Source organism: Heloderma suspectum, chromosome 6 (assembly GCF_057233095.1).
Source record: "Heloderma suspectum isolate Gila_16-S chromosome 6, 16-S_ref, whole genome shotgun sequence".
Lineage (NCBI taxonomy): Eukaryota > Metazoa > Chordata > Lepidosauria > Squamata > Helodermatidae > Heloderma > Heloderma suspectum.
In genome coordinates, this window is record NC_139463.1 from 37493367 (window position 1) to 37514524 (window position 21158).

At 46.0% G+C, this 21158-nt stretch overlaps 1 protein-coding gene across 1 annotated transcript in view; it reads right to left on the minus strand.

Annotated features, from left to right (window-relative positions):
* The window catches only part of DOCK5 (dedicator of cytokinesis 5), a 234958-nt gene that overhangs the window by 161220 nt on the left and 52580 nt on the right, over positions 1-21158 (minus strand). Inside the window, exons 4-5 of the mRNA XM_084803950.1 lie at positions 9717-9772; positions 7012-7108 (exon numbers count right to left, since the gene is read on the minus strand). Of these exons, the coding sequence (XP_084660076.1) occupies positions 7012-7108; positions 9717-9772 (153 nt within the window). The remainder of the gene's footprint in view (positions 1-7011; positions 7109-9716; positions 9773-21158) is intronic.

Sequence of the window (21158 nt, forward strand, 5' to 3'; positions counted from 1 at the left end):
ATAGAGCGCTTTCTCCCTGACCAACCTGCTGAGTCACTGAGGTCATCAGACGGCATGTTCCTGGTGGTTCCACATGGACCCATGGCCTGGCTGGAGTCCACCAGGAAAAGAGGCTTCAGTGTGGTGGCCCCCTTCCTGTGGAATTCCCTGCCTTTAGAGGTCAGGCAGGGGCCCACATTATGTTCCTTCTGGCGCCTCCTGAAGACGTTGTTATTTCAAGAGGCCTTCCTTGCATGACCAGCCGTGGTTTGTTAAATTCCACTTTATTGGGGTTTGTCTTTTAAAAAATGTTTTAACTCTTTTAACCTGCTGTTTTATTCTTTTACTGTGTCGTTCACCGCTCTGAAATCTTCTGATGTGGAGCAGTATATAAATATTGTAAATAAATAGGTAGGTAGGTAGGTAGGTAGGTAGATAGATAGATAGATAGATAGATAGATAGATAGATAGATAGATAGAGCACAAAAGATAACTGCTTGCTACACAGGAATGATGCCCCCGTCCTGCCTCTCACTGGATTTAGGAGAGGTGGAAAAATTAAATCTGGTCCTGTGGCTCATTTGTACTCGAGGGCAAACGGAATTCTCAATCGGAAAAAATAATCATTGCAAAGCACGAGCCAAGACCCAATTTAGGGACCATTCTCCTTTCTAACTAGAGTCTCGGAGGACATATTGCGCACTCTACCTTAATTAATGACTAGAGGGAGACAGAAAGCCAAGCACAACCCTTGATGTTTTAAAACTAGTTATTTAAATACACACATTGCATAACATTTCCTGCATCCTCCTTGGTTCACATAAGACATGAAATGGAGGCCCCAAAATGGAGAGCAGCAAGCTCCTCCCAGGGGATGTATTGGCTGGGTCAGAAGGGACCATGCTGCTTCCCTCTTCCAATCTAGCAGAACAAGAGGCAAGCAAAATCATGGGACAGCCCTTGCAGGACCGGACCACTGTAGACTTGCGGGGGCATTTCATTTTTTCTTCTTCTCTGAGCGTTCTCGTGTGTGTGCATTTTAAAAAAGCATCCTGCATCGAGAAAAGCAGCACAATGAGAACTTTTCAAGGTTTAGTTTTGTTTGATTTTGTTTTACGATGGGAGATTATTTTAAAAAAATACTTTTGAAAATTATCTAAGGGCGCAATCCTATTCAGATAGGCAGCCACCTTCGAACTTGGAGGTGACTGCCTATCAAATGCAGGGCAGGAGAAGCACGGAGGGGATCGTTCCCTCCGTGCTCCTCCTGCCCTGCATTTTCAGCTAGACAGCCATTATCGGCTGTCGAGCTGCGGGAGGGTCGAGCAGGGGAGGAGTCTGTGATATGACACACTGGATGTGTCGTACAGGCATTTCCACCTGCCGTGCCCCAGAACACCCTCCAGGACCACCCCTTTTTGGCCTCTTTGCACTCCTCTTGTGAGCGTGGAGCACAAGGCTGTTCCACGCTGCCTGCAAGGCAGTGCAGAAGTGGAGGGAGGTTGGTTCTCTGGGAATCGACCTCAGAGCACAGGCTCCGAGGTCGGTTCCTGGAAAACCAGATATCTTACGACCATCTAGCAACTGACTAGTGGCCATAGGACTGCTCCCCAAATTATTTAAAACATAATAATTATTTTAAAAAGTATCTTCTATTTAGTACGGGTTGTTCTTGTTTGCTCACACATTCAGTCGAAAATCATCAAGAGTTGAATAATCAAGCGAGCTATATGCATGAGTGAAATGGCCCACTGCCCAATAAACAAATTAAACCAACAGCCCCAGTTTCCCCAACGTAGTGTCCCGAACACCTCTCTTGGGGCCTGCCAGAACCCCTGCCCTCCTGATCTTTATTTTATTTTCATTTTATTTATTTTTTATTTTTTAATTCCTTTTTTTTAACTGCGGGGCTGGCATGCTGCAAAGCAAAGTGTTGGTCTCCATCACTATCTTTACTTCCAAGAATATATCCGGGCCACATGTGGGTCCCAGAGCCATTTGTGGAAGAGGAACATGTGGGTGATGGGGAAAACCTCATCGGTTTGCCTTTGGTGAAATGGGTGCTGGAGCAGGAAGATGTGGGTTCCAAAGAGTGGCTTTGTGTTTTAAAGCTCAGACCCCACACCTCTCCCTTGTACTTAGGTTCTTGGGTGAGTTACTTTTCTTTTAGTCTCGCCAGTTTGCCTTCTGGGAAACGGGTGTATTGTGATGGGCCCCATTTACCACGGGAGCCATTTTGTGGATGAACAAGCCCCCTCTGGAAGTCATTTTGTGAAAGCGTCCAAGACACTCTCAAAATTCCAAATGTGCCCACCGAACTGAAAAGAGTGGGGATGCCAGTTCAGATAGCCCAATCCTACACTGCCTCTTCAGGATACTGTTGTGTTCTAAGGTAAAGTGGAGCCCCTTACCCAGCTCAAATAAGGCAGAGCCATCCTACCAATTGGGGGTTGGACTCGATGGCCTTGTAGGCCCCTTCCAACCCTACTATTCTATGATTCTATGATACCCCTGTCACCGCTTACTGCCTCGTCCTTTCCCCCTTATTGCAGGAAACCTTGGGCATGGCAAGAGGGCCAGGTTTAATTCTCCTCCCAGTTCAAGGCTGAACTAGTGTGCATGCACCAGGGAATGGAGATTTGTTGTCCCTATGCAACAGCAATGGAACCCCAAAGGTGGGATCTCCGGTGATCAACTGCATTGGCCGCTGGGACAATCTCATCCTGAGCAAGAGGAAAAAGAGCCAACTGTCAAGCCCCCCCCCCCCCAACACACGTATATCTGGCCCTCTTGGTCAAGGGTGACTTTGGTCTTCTGATGTTTTTTTAAATTCACAAAGCAACAGTGCATGCTCACTGACTCCCAACAGTTACGACATAACTCATCAGTGTTAAGGCATGCCAAGTCTTGCTTAAAAGTCTCGCTGGAACCAACCAACCAAGGTGTCAGAAATGGATCGGCCTTCCCCCTTTGCAACTAACCCTACAGAGAGTCAAAGCTTCAGGCTAATACGACTTTATTTGGCTAGGGACTAACCTCTTTACAAATGCAGATCCCAGGAAACTCTCAGACTGCCTCAGGGCCCTAACAACGAATCTGCGATCCCTAACTAGAGGAAACAAACTGTAGGGTAATGAAGTTGTTGACAGTTTGGGCGTGAACCTCATGGCCAGACTAGATTTGCAGTGATGCCCCTCCCTTAAGGTGTCTCCCTCCTATGTTGGCTTCCAAGAGTGGCTATCCGAGTGGAGTGTCTGAGCCCTGCCCCTAACTTTTCCTGCTTAGCTTTGCAATGCACCCTAGCATCTCTCAAGTCATGCCCTCCCCCCTCCTCGGAAACTTGAGTTCTGTTGGTGAAGGGAGGGGCAGGGACTCAGCCTGGGCCATCTGTTTGTCAAGGTCTTTGGAGGAATCTCTCCCAGTGTGTTGACTCACCAGGGAGGGTCCCTCCCCCAACCTCTGATCTAGCTGCTCCAACTCTGATTCAGAATCAGAGCTGTCAGACATCTCAAGGCGCTTGGACTCATCCCTGGCACAAGGTCCCCCTATGCAGGCATTCATGGGAAGAATCCCAGCACCCAGCAGGCCCAAGGCTAGGGGTAGGGTCCTGCAGAAGTTGCTGAACTACAACTCCCATCATCCTGACCATTAGCTATGCTGATGGGATCTACAGTCCAACAACATCTGGAGGACCATAGGTTCCCCAGCCCAGCCTTAAGCGGTCTACTTGAAATTACCCACCAGTGTAGCATGATCCTTGCCCCCTTTTTAACCCCCACCCAAACTGCTCATGAGGACAGGGCTACAGGCATTGCGGCCGCTCTTGTTGCCGCCACCACTTGAAGTGCATAGATGGTGGTGGCAGCAACAACGACAGAGGGATGGCTCTCCGGCCAGCTCCACACTGGCTGGGCTGAAGGGGGCTTAACATGATTCGGCATATTTTTCCCTCCACCTCTCCTGTCCAAAGGCAGCCCCTTCTTAGCCCAGGTCATACCCCTCTGGGCGGCTCCTCTTTGCAGGATGACCTGGAGCCCCCCAAATCAAACATCACAGAGGAACTGCCTGTGTCTGGGGACAAGCAGACCTTTCCTCAGGTTTCATTAATGGCCTGCCAGGTGTCAGATTTAAAAGCCTTCCAAACTGTGTCTGAATTCCAGCTCCCAGACTCCAGCCTTGAATCTCCCCGCTCTTGTCTGGATCTCCTTGTGTTTGACTTTGGGCTGCCTACTGACATGGCCTTCAGAACTGACCCTCACTGGATGCTGGGAGTTCTGTGCCCACACCACCATAAGCAGGGCAGCCCAGTTGGCTGGAAAGTGATTCCCACACTGACCAGTCTGACTGCCATCGCTGCTGCCTGAATTACGTGGCAGGAGCACCTCTGGCCAAATGGCAGTTTTGGTGGACCACCAGTTGCCAATTCCTGCAGTAGATCCTATGCGTTATCCACCTGAGGTTCAAGAAGCATTCAAATTAGACCAGCTCTGTTTCGTTTCTCTGTGCCTTACTTCCCTGTTGCTCATCTACCTGCTAAGGGCAGGACACAAGGCATAATAATAAAAACCCAATCCAAAACAAACACTTTCCAGATTTCAGTTGCCAAGCATACTGGCTGGGCACTCATTCACGGCTTCGCAGAAAGTTTTACATCAGAGACATTTTGTCCACCCTTGAGCAGGACCCTGCTAGAAAGGAAACAAAGACACAGGGTGGTTTCTAAAGTGGCTAATCCTTGCATTTCAAATAATCCCCTACTGAGAAATCCCTGCCAGGAAGTGGGGGGGAGTATTTGCACAGCTCTAGAAAGTCTAAACTGAGATGTTATGGAGATATTTTAGCTATGGGAGGAGAAGGAACAGAGGTTGATTGCAGCAAATACAATGAGAAATTAAGAGGGCCTTCTCTGCGGTGGCCCCACAATTTTGGAACAAGTTGCCACCGGAGGTCTGCCATGTTCCATCATTGCAGGCTTTTAAGAAGGCCTCGAAAACATATTATTTTACCATGGCCTTCTCTTGATATGGTTACTGTTGTTGCTGTTATTGCCGTCGTTTATGCATTTTATTGCTGTGAGCTGCCTTGGGAGGGCTTCTGCCCTGAAAGGCAGCCAAGGTTTTTTAAAATAAATAAATAAATAAATAAATAAATAAATAAGAAAGAAGTCACAAATCGGGTACACCCTCTCTCTCTTTTTGGAAAATGCCTATGCAGGAATGCAGAACTTCAGCCCCGGTGGCCAAATCTGGCCATCCGAAGTTCTCCAGTTGGCCATGCCCTCTTCCTCTGGCCCCACCCCCATTCCCCCAACCACCAGTCATTTGGTGGTCTCCCAGTTTTTGTGTGCTCTTCCCCCCACCCAACACACAAACCATTCTAAAAGGTTGATATACCTCTCCTAAGGCTTAGTTACGAGCAGTAAGAGCTTTAAGTTAAAATGTGCTTCTATTTTTTGTATTTTGGCCCTGCCCCTTTTGCCTTTGGCCTCGCCTCCTTTCACCTTTGGCCCTGCCCACCGCTGGAATGTGGCCGCTGAGAGCTTCTCTGAAATGGAATTTGGCCCTAGGGCTGAAAGAGGCTCAACACCCCTGGCCTAGAACAAGGATGGGCAGAAGAGATATCGTGGTCCATTGGTGAAACGTTAGAACAACCCATGATTTGAATGAAAAAGGACCTCGGTTCAACCCCCATAAGAACATAAGAAGAGCCATGCTGGATCAGACCAAGGGTCCATATGATCCAGCATTCTATTCCCACAGTGCCCAACCAACTGTTGACCAGGAACCCACAAGCAGGGCATGAGCGCAACAGCACCCTCCCACCCATGTTCCCCAGCAACTGGTGTACATAGGCTCACTGCCTCTGGTACTAGATGTCGCACATAGCCATCGAGACTGGTACCTATTGATAGCCTTTCCCTCCAGGAATTTGTCCAGCCCCCTTTTAAAGCCATCCAAATTGGTGGCCACCACTACATCCTGTGGTAGCGAGTTCCATCGTTTTATGATGCACTGTGTGAAGAGGTCCTTCCTTTGATCTGTCCGGAAACCCCCACCCATCAGCTTAGTAGGATGACCCCACTGGGTTCCAGCATTTTGAGAGAGGAAGAAAAATCTCTCCCTATCCACATTCTCCACACCATGCATAATTTTGTACACCTCTATCATGTCTCCCTTTATCCCCAGCACCTCCTGTTACGGGATCACAAACAGGAGATGATGAAAAAGGACCTTTCTCTGCCTTGGGTCCATGAATGGACCATTTCGAGTACACAATACCATTTGGAGTACACAATGGAGTACACAATACCATTTGGAGTACACAATGGAGTACACTCCATTTGGAGTACACAATACTGGGTTAGATGGACCAAGAGTCCCAGCAGCTCCCAATGTTACTTGGTGGTTCCCAGTAGACCACCGGGGGCCTGCTGGTTTCTAGGATTCTTCCCAAGGATGCTGGTGCCGACAAAAACTTGTCATGGCCATGGCAGGAGGGGAAAGGGTTAAGCTCTCCCTTCCCCCACTATGGTCCCACTCCGGCTCCTGCCCACTGCTGCTCTGGCTGCGGTTTACATATTTTTACCTAAAACTTTAATTGCATTCATGCGATTATTAACTCCATTGACTCCAGTAGAGACTCCACACACACGCGTGCACACGCACACATATACCAGAGTGGGGGAGATTGCAGGGAAAACCAGGAGAGAGTTTTAACCCTTGCTACCCTTGGAACACCATGATCCTGATGCAAATTGGAGTCATGCGCATTTACACGAGAGTAAAAAGGCTGCCAAGCCTCAGCTATACGCTACGCAATTACCGTAATGCGTAGTTTGGTTCTCTGCTCTTTGCTTCAGAACAGTAGTTATTCCTAGGCAGAGGTATGCAAATTTAAAAGCCAACTCACATGTTCAGTCAACTAAGGTGTCTTTAAACACCTGCTATATGTTTGTCCTTCCTGAAATAGGGCAGATAGGACGCCGCTTCTCCGTAAGCAGAGCCCAATTAAAAGGAGATAATTACTACTCACCACGTACAGCCTGTGCCAGATCACCGCCCATTCCCGCAGCGTGGAGGTGAGTTCCTGGACCAAGGGCAGTTCACTGGGAATTACAGTCTCATGTTGCCTATAGAGGGGAGGTGGGGAGGAGAGAAAGATTTAAATGATTACTGATAATTTAGGATCTGACCTCGAGTGCAGTGGAGGCTGGTGCACTCCGATGTCAGTGGGGCAGTGAATCCGTTCCAGGTTTCAGTCAGAACCACTCAGAACTCTACCGGAGCTATCCAAGGTATGAAGATTCAGTCAGAACCAGTTAAGAGTTCTGACTGGTTCTGATTGAAACCCGGAGCAGATTCACCACCCCAGTGGCATCGGAGACACCAGCCTCCACTGCTTGAGTGTTTTCTCTTTGTAGCTCCCATCAGGATTAAGAAGCCAGAAAATACTTATTCAAATCATTTAAGCCAAGGCGCTTCACAGTCCTCTGCACAGCTGCTACCATACCACAAATCACAGAATGTGGCCTCCAACAATCGGACTCAAAGAGTGCTTATCAACAGTATCTTCCCAAACTGGGGAGAGGTAACGAGCGGGGTACCACAGGGCTCAGTCCTGGGCCCAGTGCTCTTCCACATTTTTATTAATGACTTGGAGGAGGAGGTGCAGGGAATGCTGATCAGATTTGCAGATGACACAAAATTGGGCGGGATAGCTAACACTTTGGAAGACAGAAACAAAATTCAAAGTGATCTGGATAGACTGGAGTGCTGGGCAGAAAGCAACAGAATGGAATTTAATAGGGATAAATGCTAAGTTCTGCACCTAGGAAAAAGAAATCAAATGCACAGTTATAAGATGCGGGATACGTGGCTGAACAACACAACAAGCGAGAAGGAACTTGGAATTGTTGTAGATCACAAGCTGAATATGAGCCAACAATGTGATGTGGCTGCAAAAAAGGCAAATGCTATTTTGGGCTGCATCAATACAAGTATAGCTTCCAAATCCTGGGAACTACTAGTTCCCCCCTACTCAGCACTGGTTAGGCCTCATCTGGAGTAGTGTGTCCAGTTCTGGGCGCCACACTTTAAGAAGGATGCAGACAAGCTGGAGAGGGTCCAGAGGAGGGCAACAAAGATGATCAGGGGACTGGAAACAAAGCCCGATGAGGAGAGACTGAAAGAACTGGGCATGTTTAGCCTTGAGAAGAGAAGACTGAGGGGAGATGCGATAGCGCTCTTCAAGTACTTGAAAGGTTGCCACAGACAGGAAGTCCAGGATCTCTTCTCGATCATCTGAGAATGCAGGACATGGAATAATGGGCTCATGTTACAGGACGCCAGATTTCAGCTGAACATCAGGAAAAACTTCCTGACTGTTAGAGCAATATGACAATGGAACCGATTACCTAGGGAGGTAGTGGGCTCTCCCACACTGGAGGCATTCAAGATGAAGCTGGACAGCCATCTGTTGGGGATGCTCTGACTTGGATTCCTGCACTGAGCAGGGGGTTGGACTCTAAGGTCTTATAGGCCCCTTCCAACCCTACTATTCTATGATTCTATGAACACAGAACCTTGTCATGATTCGGAAGTAATCGAGTTTCTAGCCCTCATGGCCGGGGGTACTGCTAAACACCCAAAAGATTTGGGACCCAGGCCCAGAGGACACAAATCTGCATAACATTTGCATATGTTGATTTATATTTATATATGCAAATGTAGAAATAATTACTAGGATTTATTTAAATTTCACAGGAGGCAAAGTCCACCAATTAATTCTCATCGAAATAATCTCAAATAGAATATTCTTCAGTTAATTTGCACCATGCCCCAGATTATCCCAAACCAATGGAGAAGGGTTTTTTTCCTAAGTTTAATTGCCATATAGGGATTGGGGATGGAGGTGTTGCAGCATGTACAGTTTGCTTTTATCTGGTATTGTTTCTTTCGTTTTTTTTAAATGCTCTGCTGCCAGCTTCTATTTGGTCATGTTTATCCTTCCTTCCTTCCTTCCTTCCTTCCTTCCTTCTTACATTTAGATCCTGCCTTTTTTTCCCTCCATAAGGAACCCAAGGCAGCAAACATAATCCTCCTCCTCTCCATTTTATCCTCACAACAACCCTGTGAGGTAGGCTGGGCTGAGAGTCAGTGACTGGCCCAAAGTCACCCACTGAGCTTCCATGGCCGAGTGGGGACTAGAACCCGGATCTCCCAACTCCCAGTCCAACTCTCTAGCCACTACACCACACTGGCTCTTTTATTTTTGTATTGTAACTTTAAACTTTTAACCATGTATATTGTATTTTATCCTTTGTATTTTATTGTACAGTATTTTATGGTTTGGGTTGTTGTGCACCACCCAGAGAGCTTCGGCTTTTGGGTGGTATACAAATGAAATAAATACATACATACATACATACATATGAGGAGGGGGAAATTAACCCTTCCCTCCCCAGCTGCAACCCCCCTTGAAAGCTACCCTTTGCATGGCACTTAAGCTAAGAAAAAAAACTTCCATCCACCACCAATGGACACTCAGGGCTCTGGGGAACAGAGCCAGGGCTCTAGGAAATAGAATTGGGCCCAGGGCCCAGGCCTATTATTTATTTATTTATTTATTTATTTATTAAATGTATTAATTGCCCATCTGGCTGGTCACCCTAGCAACCTAGCGGCACCCTAGCAGCCTAGCGACGCCCCTGCTCCTGGCAAAGCATCTTGGCAACCTACCCGCCATCTTGCACTGTTGCCTCTTTCAGATGGATGTATGTTGATGGGAAGATGCCCTGGGAGAAAGACAAAACAGTCACCTTATCAAAAGAGAAAGGCGTTACTATATCACTGAGGGCTAGAAGTTTAAGCAATCGTCAAAACAAGCATGCATAGCAGAGGTTCAGGGACAGGTAAAATGAACAACATCAGCAGCAACAACAGCAAAATGCAACAATTTCCTATAACAATATTATTATTATTACTACAATTATTTATTAATATTATTAATATTAATATTAATATTACTAATAATAATGATAATAATAATAATAATTTAAAAGAAGTACTTGATTGCCCCAACATTTCAGGATTGGTGCCTATTTTAATTTCTCAAATCTTAAGATGCATCTTCATGTTTGGTTACATTTGTCGTTAATGACAACAAGAATTTATTAAGTGCCTAAAATTTACTATGGGCTGTTCACAGATTAGTAACCAAGGCAGCTTCTGTCCGCAGGCTTACAATCTAAAAGACATGACACACAGAGAAAAAGAAACTGGCAGAGAAGAGGAAAACAAGCATTCAGGCACCAATTCTTAACATTGCGTAGTACTGTGAATGGACAATTCAGGGAGGGGAAGAACCAAATGGCACCTCCCCTCAGCTGAGCCGACAGAGTGGGCCCCACTGTCCCTCTACTACAGGGGTGCGGAACCTCTTTCAGCCCAAGGGCCAAAATCCATTCCGGAGACACTCTCGGGGGCCGCGTTACAGTTGTGGGCGGGGCCAAAGGTAGAAGGGGAGAGAACAAGGGCATATTGTAGCTTGAAGGTCTTTCTGCCAGCAACAAAGACTTAGGAGATGCATTCCAACCTTTTAGAATGGGGAAAGAACTGCACAAATGCCAGGAAACCACCAAGTGATTGGAGGTTGGAAAAAAGGGGTGTAGCCATCGGGGAAACCCCAGAGGGACAAACTGTGACCCCAGGTGGTCTGGATTTGGCCACCAGGCTTGAGATTCTGCACCCCTACTCTACTACAACCAGGTGAAATGGCTGCTGATCTTTGCCACACTACTGTTGCGGTGGTTTCTGGTTTTATCACATTTCTATACCACCCAATAGCCGAAGCTCTCTGGGCAGTTCACTACAATTAGAATCATAAAATACAAGATGATAACATACAATATAAACATTTAAAAGTTTAGAATGACAGCATAAAAAATAATAATAATAGCCAAATATAACTTGGCTGTTGTGCAAACATTTAAAATACAGTAACCGGATTAAAACAGAAACTGAAAAATGAAAATGCCTAGGAAAATAAGAAGGTCTTCACCTGGTGCCAAAGAGAGAACAATGTAGGCACCAGGCAAGCCTCTCTGGGAAGTTCATTCCACAACTGGGGTGCCACAGCAGAAAAGGCCCTCTTCTTAGTAGCCACCCATGACACTTCCTTTGTGAGGGCTCCCAGAGAAGGACCGTTGAAGAAGATCTTAGGGTCCGGGCAGGTGTATATGGGAGGAGACGACCTGCTCCCCAGGCAGGTAATTCAGCTCTCTTTCTATATCTCAATCATCATCATCATCATCATTATCATCATTATTATTATTAATGGAAGTATTTCTAGGCCACCCAGCATCAATGGGTCTCAGAGCAGGATAAAATTGATCAAAACAATTCAACCCCCCCAAAATATATCAAACAATCCAGTATATAAAATCAGCACCGGTAAATCAGATCTGACTTATGGTCAGTAAGACCCCAAAGCTTAGGTAAATAGCTGCGTTTCAACCTGGCATCCATATGAAGACAACATAGGGACCAGATGGGCCTCTGCGGGTAGAGGCTTTTCAAAACTGAGGTGCCACAGCCAAGATGGCATCTTCACCCCTTTCTCCATCTCGTTCCCCCTTACTTCCTTTTACACCTCGAATTGTCCCTCAGTTAGGGTCACCACTAACGCATCACCCCAAAAGCAGACAAAAGAGGGCACAGATTTGAATAAAATCTGCATGTCCTCATTTCTATTCAATGAGGGAAATTTAGAAAGAATTGCTATAATTTAAATAGAAATACAATACATTTCACCATAGTCGCTAAGACTGTGACCAGGTGGGCCTGCTCAGTCTACTGTTTGGGTGCAAAATATGGCTGGGCAACTTTGAGGCCCCTGCTGCTCTCCCCTCTTGGTGTCCTTTATCTTTAAACTGGGCTTGGACTGGACAGCCCTTTAAACAGAGGACACGTTCAACATAGAAGATCGTCCTCACGCAGCTTTCAAATAGAGGCCAGTCTTTTGTAAAATAAGACACGTGGCCACCCTACTCCCAGAACACCTGTGTAATGCCACCTCTCCCAACTTTGTTTTTTTTGGGGGGGGGATTTTGATCAAGACCACAGCATGAGGGAAGGGGGTTTAACACCCCCTGATGCAAATCGCACACCCTGGAGCTGCTATTAGTCATATGGTGGAGGGAACATATGGCACAATACAGGTTGCGTTATCTACACACACACACACACACACACACACACACACAAAGCTAATAGCAGCCAGTGGGGACGGGGAGAGAGGTAGGATTTCCAACAAATCCCACAAAGTTCAATTGGATTTACTCCCAAATAAGTGTGCAGAGGACTAGACCCTTAACCACTTAAGAATGGTTGCAGCCTTTATTCCCACACCCGAGAAGTTTATCACTTTGTGGTCACAATTGAACTGTGCCGTCCTTTTTAACCTGAAAAAATAAATAAATCCCAAGTATCTTTAGTAGAAGTCACACCAGGGGCATTGCTAGGGTCTTAAAAGATCCAGGGCACAGGCCCATTAACACAAATTTGCACATACACACACACACACACACACACACACACGAGTCTAAGCGCACATCAAATATATATATGTGTGTATGTGTGGTGCATGCATGCAGTGTGCTTGTGTGTGTATATAGACTGCATGCATACATACACAAAAAGTAGGCACTGATCCCCCACCCCACTTCAACTCAGACCCCGATTCAGCATTTTGGAAAACAAAGCTTCTGCTCGGGCCAATTTGTAGTCGGACTACTTCAGCTCGGCACCAACCCTGAGTCAAGGTTTGGAAAATGAGTCTTTATGCTTCCTGTTGACTACCATAGGAAATTAGAAAAAAAAACTGTGACTTTTTTTCTCTTGGTCAGAACTGGATAATTTCAGGCATAGAAGCCCCCTAAAAGGAGATTACATCTGCCCAATGTCAGAAAAATAGGTGAAGGGTTTATATTTTCTTTTAAAGGGAACTGCCAATAACGTTTTTTATTCCTTGGAAAAATTGGACAAAAATTTCAGGATTCATTGCCCCATCAGAGGAGATCATGCCTGCCAAATTTCAGAATGATAGCCACAAGGGTTTTTGTGCAAGGGTGGCCTTGAAATTTTGAGGTCTCCAAAAGAAGACATACTTACCTCCTTATGTTCCTTGTGGACCATTGTTCTGAAAATTACAGACAGCCTACAGTTGTCCCTAAGTAAGAAACCAGCGAAGGTTCAGAAGGATAGGTGCAGCAGTTCATGTGGAAGGGGAGTTCTCCAGTTTGGGGAAGGGAGTGATTTGCTTTTCCTTCCATTCACCCCTTCCCCAATAGTTTTTGGGTAAATTTGTAAGAAAATACACAGGTCATTAGAGGTGTCCCCCAGGCAGGAAACCTGCAAAGTTTCTGAAGGATATACATGCATTCTAATTTTGAATGACCAGAATTTATTTACATTTCACCAATGTTAGCAGCAGGGGAACATGGGTGGGAAGGTGCTATTGCACTCATGTCCTGCTTGTGGGTTTCCAATGGGCATCTGGTTGGGCACTGTGTGAACAGAATGCTGGACTAGATAGACCTTGATCTGATGCAGCACAGCTCTTCTTATGTTCTTAAGTAGAAAGTGCCTCTAAGCATGTGCAGAATGTTTTTCTTTCACCACTGAGCACTTACATTCTCCCCCTACCAATTCTATTCCCCTCCATGCAACCATCCCTCCTCATCCTACCATCCTCCAGCAACTCCTCATAAAAACAGATGTCTTGTTTTGTGCAACTCCTCTCTACCTCCTGCTTGTTATGCACAAGCTCTCATTGTATCTTCCTCCCCATAACTTCATTTGTGCCAAGACTTCACCAGGATTCAGCCAATGAGTCTGTTTTCAAAACTTGAGCTCAGTTATGGAGAAACTCTGAGGGTGCACTAAGTGCCTTTCCCTCACCACTGAAGCTAGAGTTCATGCAAAAAACCCCACCAAACCCACAAATGACAAAACATGCATAGGACTGAGCTGAAAGGGTAGTCAATTCATTAGACGGAACTGGGTAGGCACTGTATTAAGCCTGCAGTACCATGCTCAAAACTCAGGATTAATTCTGAGTAAACATGCAGAACATCAAGGTGCAAACCTCCCTGCAAAAGTAACTTATGCTGGAGTCCTATGCACACTTTCCTGAGGGTAAGCCTCATTAAACATAATGGGACTTCTCAGTAGGCATACATGTTGTTGTTGTTCAGTCGTTAAGTCATGTCTGACTCTTCGTGACCCCATGGACCATAACACGCCAGGCCTTCCTGTCCTGCGCTCTCTCCCGGAGTGTGCTCAAATTCATATTCATTGCATCGGTGATGCTATCTAGCCATCTCATCCTCTGCTGTCCCCTTCTCCTTTTGCCTTCAATCTTTTCCAGCATCAGGGTCTTTTCCAGGGAGTTTTCTCTTCGCATTAGGTGGCCAAAATATTTCAGCTTCAGCTTCAGTATCTGTCCTTCCAATGAGCAGTCAGGGTTGATTTCCTTTAGGATGGACTGATTTGACCTCCTTGCAGTCCAGGGGACTCGTAAGAGTCTTCTCCAGCACCACAGTTCAAAAGCATCAATTCTTCAGCACTCAGCCTTCCTTAGAGTCCAGCTCTCACAGCCATATGTTGGTACTGGGAAAACCATAGCTTTGATTATACCAACCTTTGTCAGCAAGGTGATGTTTCTGCTTCTTACTATGCTGTCTAGGTTTGCCATAGCTTTCCTCCCAAGGAGCAAGCGTCGGCCATGGAAGCTCACCGGGTGACTTTGGGCCAGTGACAGACTCTCAGCCCAACCCACCTCACAGGGTTGTTGTTGTGAGGATAAAATGGAGAGGAGGAGGATAATGTAAGCCACCTTGGGTTCCTTGCAAGAGGAAAAAAGGCGGGCTATAAATGCAATAAATAGAAAGAAAGAAAGAAAGAAAGAAAGAAAGAAAGAAAGAAAGAAAGAAAGAACAGGGGAGGGGAGGGGAGGGGAGGGGAGGGGAGGGGAGAAGAAAAGAAGAATGGTGATTGGAAATGTGCATGGGGGTGGGGGGCAGAGAGAATTCCCCAAGCCAAGTGGCTTCTTTCAAAGAGGTAGTACTTCAGAGGAATTTAGAAGGCTGTGCAGGGTTTGTAAGGATTGCACATACTTAAATGAACTTTAAGAGGTGAGGTGGCTGAGGGCTTTTTCTAGCTTTTTGAAAACTGTAGAACCTATTTAAAAGCCCCAGCAGTTTCTCGATCATGACGCCACATAGTCCTAACCCTCCCTTTGGGATTATTTGAGCGTTGCCCTTATTTTCGTTTTTATATACGTATTTATATAGCGTTGCCCTTATTTTCGCCGTAGTCTACGTAAATCTTTACGTAGACTACCCGGGCCCAAATAAGGAACGCATATGGCGGCGCCCATGGGCGCCGCCATTTGCGTACGCGCTTTTTTTCCCCCAGAGTCACCCATGATAGGCTATGTAACGATTTACGTAGCCTATCACGGCTGACTTTGGAAATCTAGCCGTGATAGGCTACGTAAATCGTTACGTAGCCTATCACATGTGTGTGTGTGTGTTTTTACATTTACTTTGTAATGGTGGTGGCGACAGCCGGTCAGAAGACCGGCTGCCACCCCCGCCCCTGCCGAAACGCCGCCGAAATGCCGCCGGGACCCGCTGCCGAGAGGGACATTCACATGAGGTAAGTCCCATCCTGGGGGGGGAGAATTTCACCGCCAATTTCGGGGGGCCGAATGCGTTGGCATTCAGCCTCCCCGAGATTCATGGAGAAATTCTCCGCCATCCCTACAAACTTTACCTGTGACTAGCACAAAAGTCACTTGGCCTAACTGCCTGAAATTGGGCAGGTTCCATCAGCTCCATGGGGGCTGCCAGGTTTCCAAATTCCATACACTTATGCGGAAGAACAAAGAAATGATAGCTCTTTGCTTTGGCACATTTTCTTGGAAAAAGCACATTTTACCTGTGGCTAGCACAAAAGCCACTATGCCTAACTGTCTGAAATTTGGCAAGCTCAGTCATCTCTAAGGGGGCTGGCAGGTCCACAAATTCCATGCATGTATGTGGAAGCACAAAAAAAATATAGCTCTTTGCTTTGACAGATTTTCTTGAAAATAGCAAATGTTACCTGTGACTAGCACAAAGGCCACTGGACCTAACTGCCTGAAATTTGGCAGATTCAATCAGTTCCATGGGGGCTATCAAACCTCAAAATTTCATGTATTTATCATACAAACCAAAAAAGCTATGGCCGTTTTTGTTTTCCAATGCAAGTCAATGGGAAAATGTTTAAAAAAATGGCAATTAGGACAGCTCAAAAGATCTGGGGCCCGTGCCCAGGTGGCCCTGCCAAATGACGCCCCTGAGTCACACTAATATGTGTATTAATGGGGTGGGGGGAGTCTGAAGCACAGAATCCCTTGTCCTTAAAAGCGTTACAGAATTAATGCTTCTGCTCCTTCTGAATCCTACTCCAGCAATAAAACAGCAAGTGGACAATAAAATAGCCAGTGTCCCAGCAGGCCTTGGTATTTTTGCAAGAGGTTTGAATGCTAATAAAAATCTAAGCTTTGCAGCTGCTTTTTTTTCCCCCCTCCTTGTCCTTTTCCTCCTTAACTCTGCCTCCAATTTCTTGCTGGCACTCTTGCCAATTCAATCTCAGAGGCAGAACTCTCTTCCCAACCCCTTCTCCGTTGACCACATAAAGCCATCCAGATCAATAGTTTGTTGCTGACTTTCTCTTTTTGGCTTCTTCGATTTGAGGCACCAATAGATTTTGTAAATGTATATTTGTGGTTGTTTTTTACCTTCACGCCCAGCATCACCAGAAAATGATTGACCTCTGAATTTCCACCAAAGGAGTATTTTTAAATGCTTTGCTTGGGGTAGGTGGAGGAGGGGAAGCATGAGATTTGTGCTGTAGCTGGGGACATGAGGATTTCATTAAATCTGTTCCGTCTGTGTTTCGCAAATTGTCAGGCATCTTTCGTTCTGCCGTTCGGTCGTTGATGGCAGAATTTCCAGAATTCCATTCTGCTTGCGCTAATTTGCATTAGCGCTAATGCAGACTTCCTAATGTGAATTAGCGCAAATTCCGCCTCTAAAGAGAAGAAACAGTCCACAGAATCAGCACAACTTGGAAAAAAAGGTCCGCTGCAGAACCCACAGGTCGGATTCATACAAATCAGAACTCATCTGAATTTTCTGCAGATTTCTCCGACATCCCTAGCTAAAGCTATATGCACAGCTGAATGAGATGGAAGAAAGGACAGTACCATTTCAACATTTTTCAAGCCTCTCTACATTGACAAAAATTGCTGCAAATAGAACTAGCACAGCAAAGGAAGGATCAGTCACAGGGGTTAGCAACCTGGTGCCTTCCAGATGTTTTGGACTACAAGCCTCATCAGGCCCAGCCAGCATGAGCAATTGTCATGGATGATGGGAGTTATAGTCCAAAATGGCTAAATGTTTACAGGGGCAGGGTGAATCACACTCAACCTCCGTGCATTAGATTAAACTGGGACCAACAATCCCAATTACAGGATTTATGCCAATGGATTCTAGTTTGGCTATCTCGACATCTGAAAAAGTAGTTCACCAAAAGTGCCAACTCAGCAAAAAGTAAAGGGTAAAAAGCCTAATAATTATTAGAAAAAGGACTGATAACACAGGGAATAACTTAACAAATCCAAATAATGCCTGCAATCTATATCTAAACCAGGCTTGCCCAATGTGGCACCCTCCAGATCTGTTGGGTCTACAATTACCATCATTCCCAACAAGCACAGTCTCATGCTGGCTGGCATGATGGGAGTTGTAGTCCAACACATCTGGGGGGCGCCAGGTTGGAGAAGGTTGGACTAAGCCAGGGGTACAGAACATCCAGTTTGCAGGTCTAATCCTCCCCACAGAGCTCTGCTATCCAGCCTGTGAAGCCTTCCCTAGCTGACATGCCCCCATCTGAAACCATGTCTCTCTTACCTTTGATACTTTGAGGCTGCCAAAATGCTTTTTCAGCAAACTGAGACTGTGCAGCACAAAGGAGAGGCACCCACCCCATTTGCCTCTGGCACCACCCACCACTGGAATGCGGCCCCAGAGAGCTTCTCTGAAATTGAACTTGGCCCGTGGGCCAAAAGAGGTTCGGCTGATGTACGTAGTTACTTGCACAGCCTAGCTTTTCTGGCATCCATGCAACATACAGGGTCTTTATTTTTCATTGCCACTGAGCAAAATGAGTCTATTTTTTCTTGCCCTTCCCTTCCCTTCCCTTCCCTTCCCTTCCCTTCCCTTCCCTTCCCTTCCCTTCCCTTGTTTGTCTGTCTGTCTTGTTTGGGGTGGGGGGCGAGCCAGCTTTCTGCTACCATAATCCATTTTCTAAGAACTGCATCCAAACCCAGTGTTGATGGGAAAGTCTCCCTCTGATTTTCACGAAGAGCTTGCCAAAATCTAACAGACTGCTTTGCTATCTTGGAGTGCATCCATTGTGCTGGAGTGAGATAATCAATGCCTTCGACTCCTTTGGACCGGAGCAGTTTGTTTATTGATGTTCTGTGCAAAATGCAAAATGTCCCCGAGTCTCTTTAGATCTCTCGAAATGATTTGCTGGCAATAAACTAAAACTCGTGAGTGGTTGGGGTTCCCCTGTGGGATTGACCTGCCTGTGTTGCTCAGATCTTCAGTTCAGAAATCATTTATCTTCCTGGAAGATTCGCCTTCAGTGCGAGTTCTGCCTAATGCTGTCAGAGACTGAGCTGTTAATGGACAGTAAGCAGTTAGTTTCACAAAAATCAGATGCTTAGGAGTCCTGGGTTATAACTGATATACAGCCACATATAGCACAGAGTGCAAGCATACAGGATTGCTGGAAGAAATTATAGAATAGAATAGAATGGAACCATAGGGTTGGAAGAGGCCTACAAAACCATCGAGTCCAACCCCCTGCTCCATGCAGGAAGCCTGATTCCCAGGCAGTCTCCCATCCAAGTACTAACCAGGGCTGACCCTGCTTAGCTTCTGAGATCAGACGAGATCAGGCACATCCCTCTGGCAAGCATGATTAAAACCCTTCCTTTCATATGTAGCGTAAAAAGAGCCATGCTGGATCAGACCAAAGGCCCATACTGTCCAATATTCTGTAAACGAGTGTTGAGAGAATTGCACCAATAGTTCATTCCATGCCTTTCTTTCTTTCTTTCTTTCTTTCTTTCTTTCTTTCTTTCTTATAGGGATGTATGAGAATTGCTGTCACGTTCCTACGTTCCTACATCCCCTCCCCTCACAATCAACACACTCCAGGAAACAAGGCCTCAGGACAACTCTACTCCACTAGCTCTTTACAAATGCAGATTCCAGGAAACTCTCAGACTGCACAGAACCAGCCAATCCACACATCCATGAACATCAATAGAGGAGATGAAGTGGAAGTTAGAGAAGTTGCCAGAAGTCCAGGCATGAACTTCACGGCCAGACTTGTTTGGCAGGGATGCCCTTCCCTGAGGATGGCTCCCTCCTATGTTGCCTTCCATGAGTGGCCAACCTGGCAGAGCATCTGAGCTCTGCCCCTAACTTTCCTGCTCTGAGAATCCTAGCGTCCCTCAAGTCACGCCCCTCGCTCTCCTCCGAAACTTGAGTTCTCACGGTGGAGGAAGGGGGGAGCCGTTTAGGCTGGGCCATCTGTGTGTCAAGGTCTTGGGAAGAAAGTCTCGCCGTATCTGGGCTCACTAGAGAGGGTGCCTCCACCTGTTCAGACTGTTCCCATTCTGATTCCGAATTTGAGCTGCCAGACATCTCCACATGCTCAGATTCATTCCTGACAATTTTGTTTTGCTCGCAAACCATGTGAGCATGCCCCGTTTGAAGCGCCGAGTGCAAGCATGTGTCTGCTGAAAATATTCACAGCTTGAAGCTCTAACGCCAGTAACAGAGAAGCGTTTCAAACTTTTAGAATGGGGAAAAAACAGCACAAAAGTCAGGAAGCCACCAAATTATCAATGATTGGGGAAAGGGGGGTGAGGCCAGGGGAAAGGGCCATAGTCATCTGGGAAACCCCGGAGGGCTGGATGCTGTGAGAACAAGCGGCAAGTTGCAGATATGTGGCAGAGGGGAAAGGGTAGCAGCCCCATGTTTCTTGGAAGACGTAGTTCTACCTTTGAGACAATTTGGGGTGGCTTGAAGATAAATGACTGCATTTAAAAAAAAGAAAAAGGTAAATCAAATACTGGAGCCAGTTCTCAGACTCTATTGGGGAAGGTGTGGGATCAGTGATAAGCAGAATGCAACCATCAGTGGAATATGTACATTCTGCTCCTTAAAGGGTGGGGGGATCAAAATAAAATTTGCACCAAGAAAAGCTGGATTCTGATCCATAAAATGTACGCAAACTTGAATACATCTGCTTAGTTTGTGTCATTTGTTCCTTAACACCTATTTGCAAACCAAAAGCCCTCACAAAGCAGTATTTGATATCACAATATATCTGGACAATTTCAAAACGCTGCAGGAAATGACGTTCTGGTCACAACAAGAAGCTACGTCCAAGGAAGACATACTATTACAAAGAAAGAAAGAAACTTCCCCTGATGTTGTCAGTTCATCATAGATGATTTCCACAACAAGGTACTGCAACCAACCATACAACCCCGACTTCTAATACTTTTCCACGCTGACGGCAAACAATGCCAGCTTGTAGGTTACATATTTATCTAAGTCAGCCAGCAAGTTCCAAATCTTACCAGGATTTGTAACATCTGTGAAACCTCTAATAAGGCCTGCTGGGATTTTTCTCTCTAGGTGCCTTGTACAGAGCGAGTTATAGAATATAATGAATTATATCCTCAATTACATTTTGGCAGTGCTCACAAAGAATTCTGGTAGACTTACGGCTTTTATATCTGCCATTGAAACACCCGTTGGCACAAACTGCAAATGCAATCATGTCAAATCTATCCACAAAAAGGAGAATGCAAAATCTCATTGCTGGCCGTAGTCCATCACAACATGACTATACCATTGGGGGAGCAATGAACATTCTGCTCGGCAAGCATATCTAGCCCTTTTCAGACAACAGAACAGGGTATAAAAACAAGCATGGCACGGGAACAGAGGGGCAGCCTTCCCCCTCTCAAACTACACATCC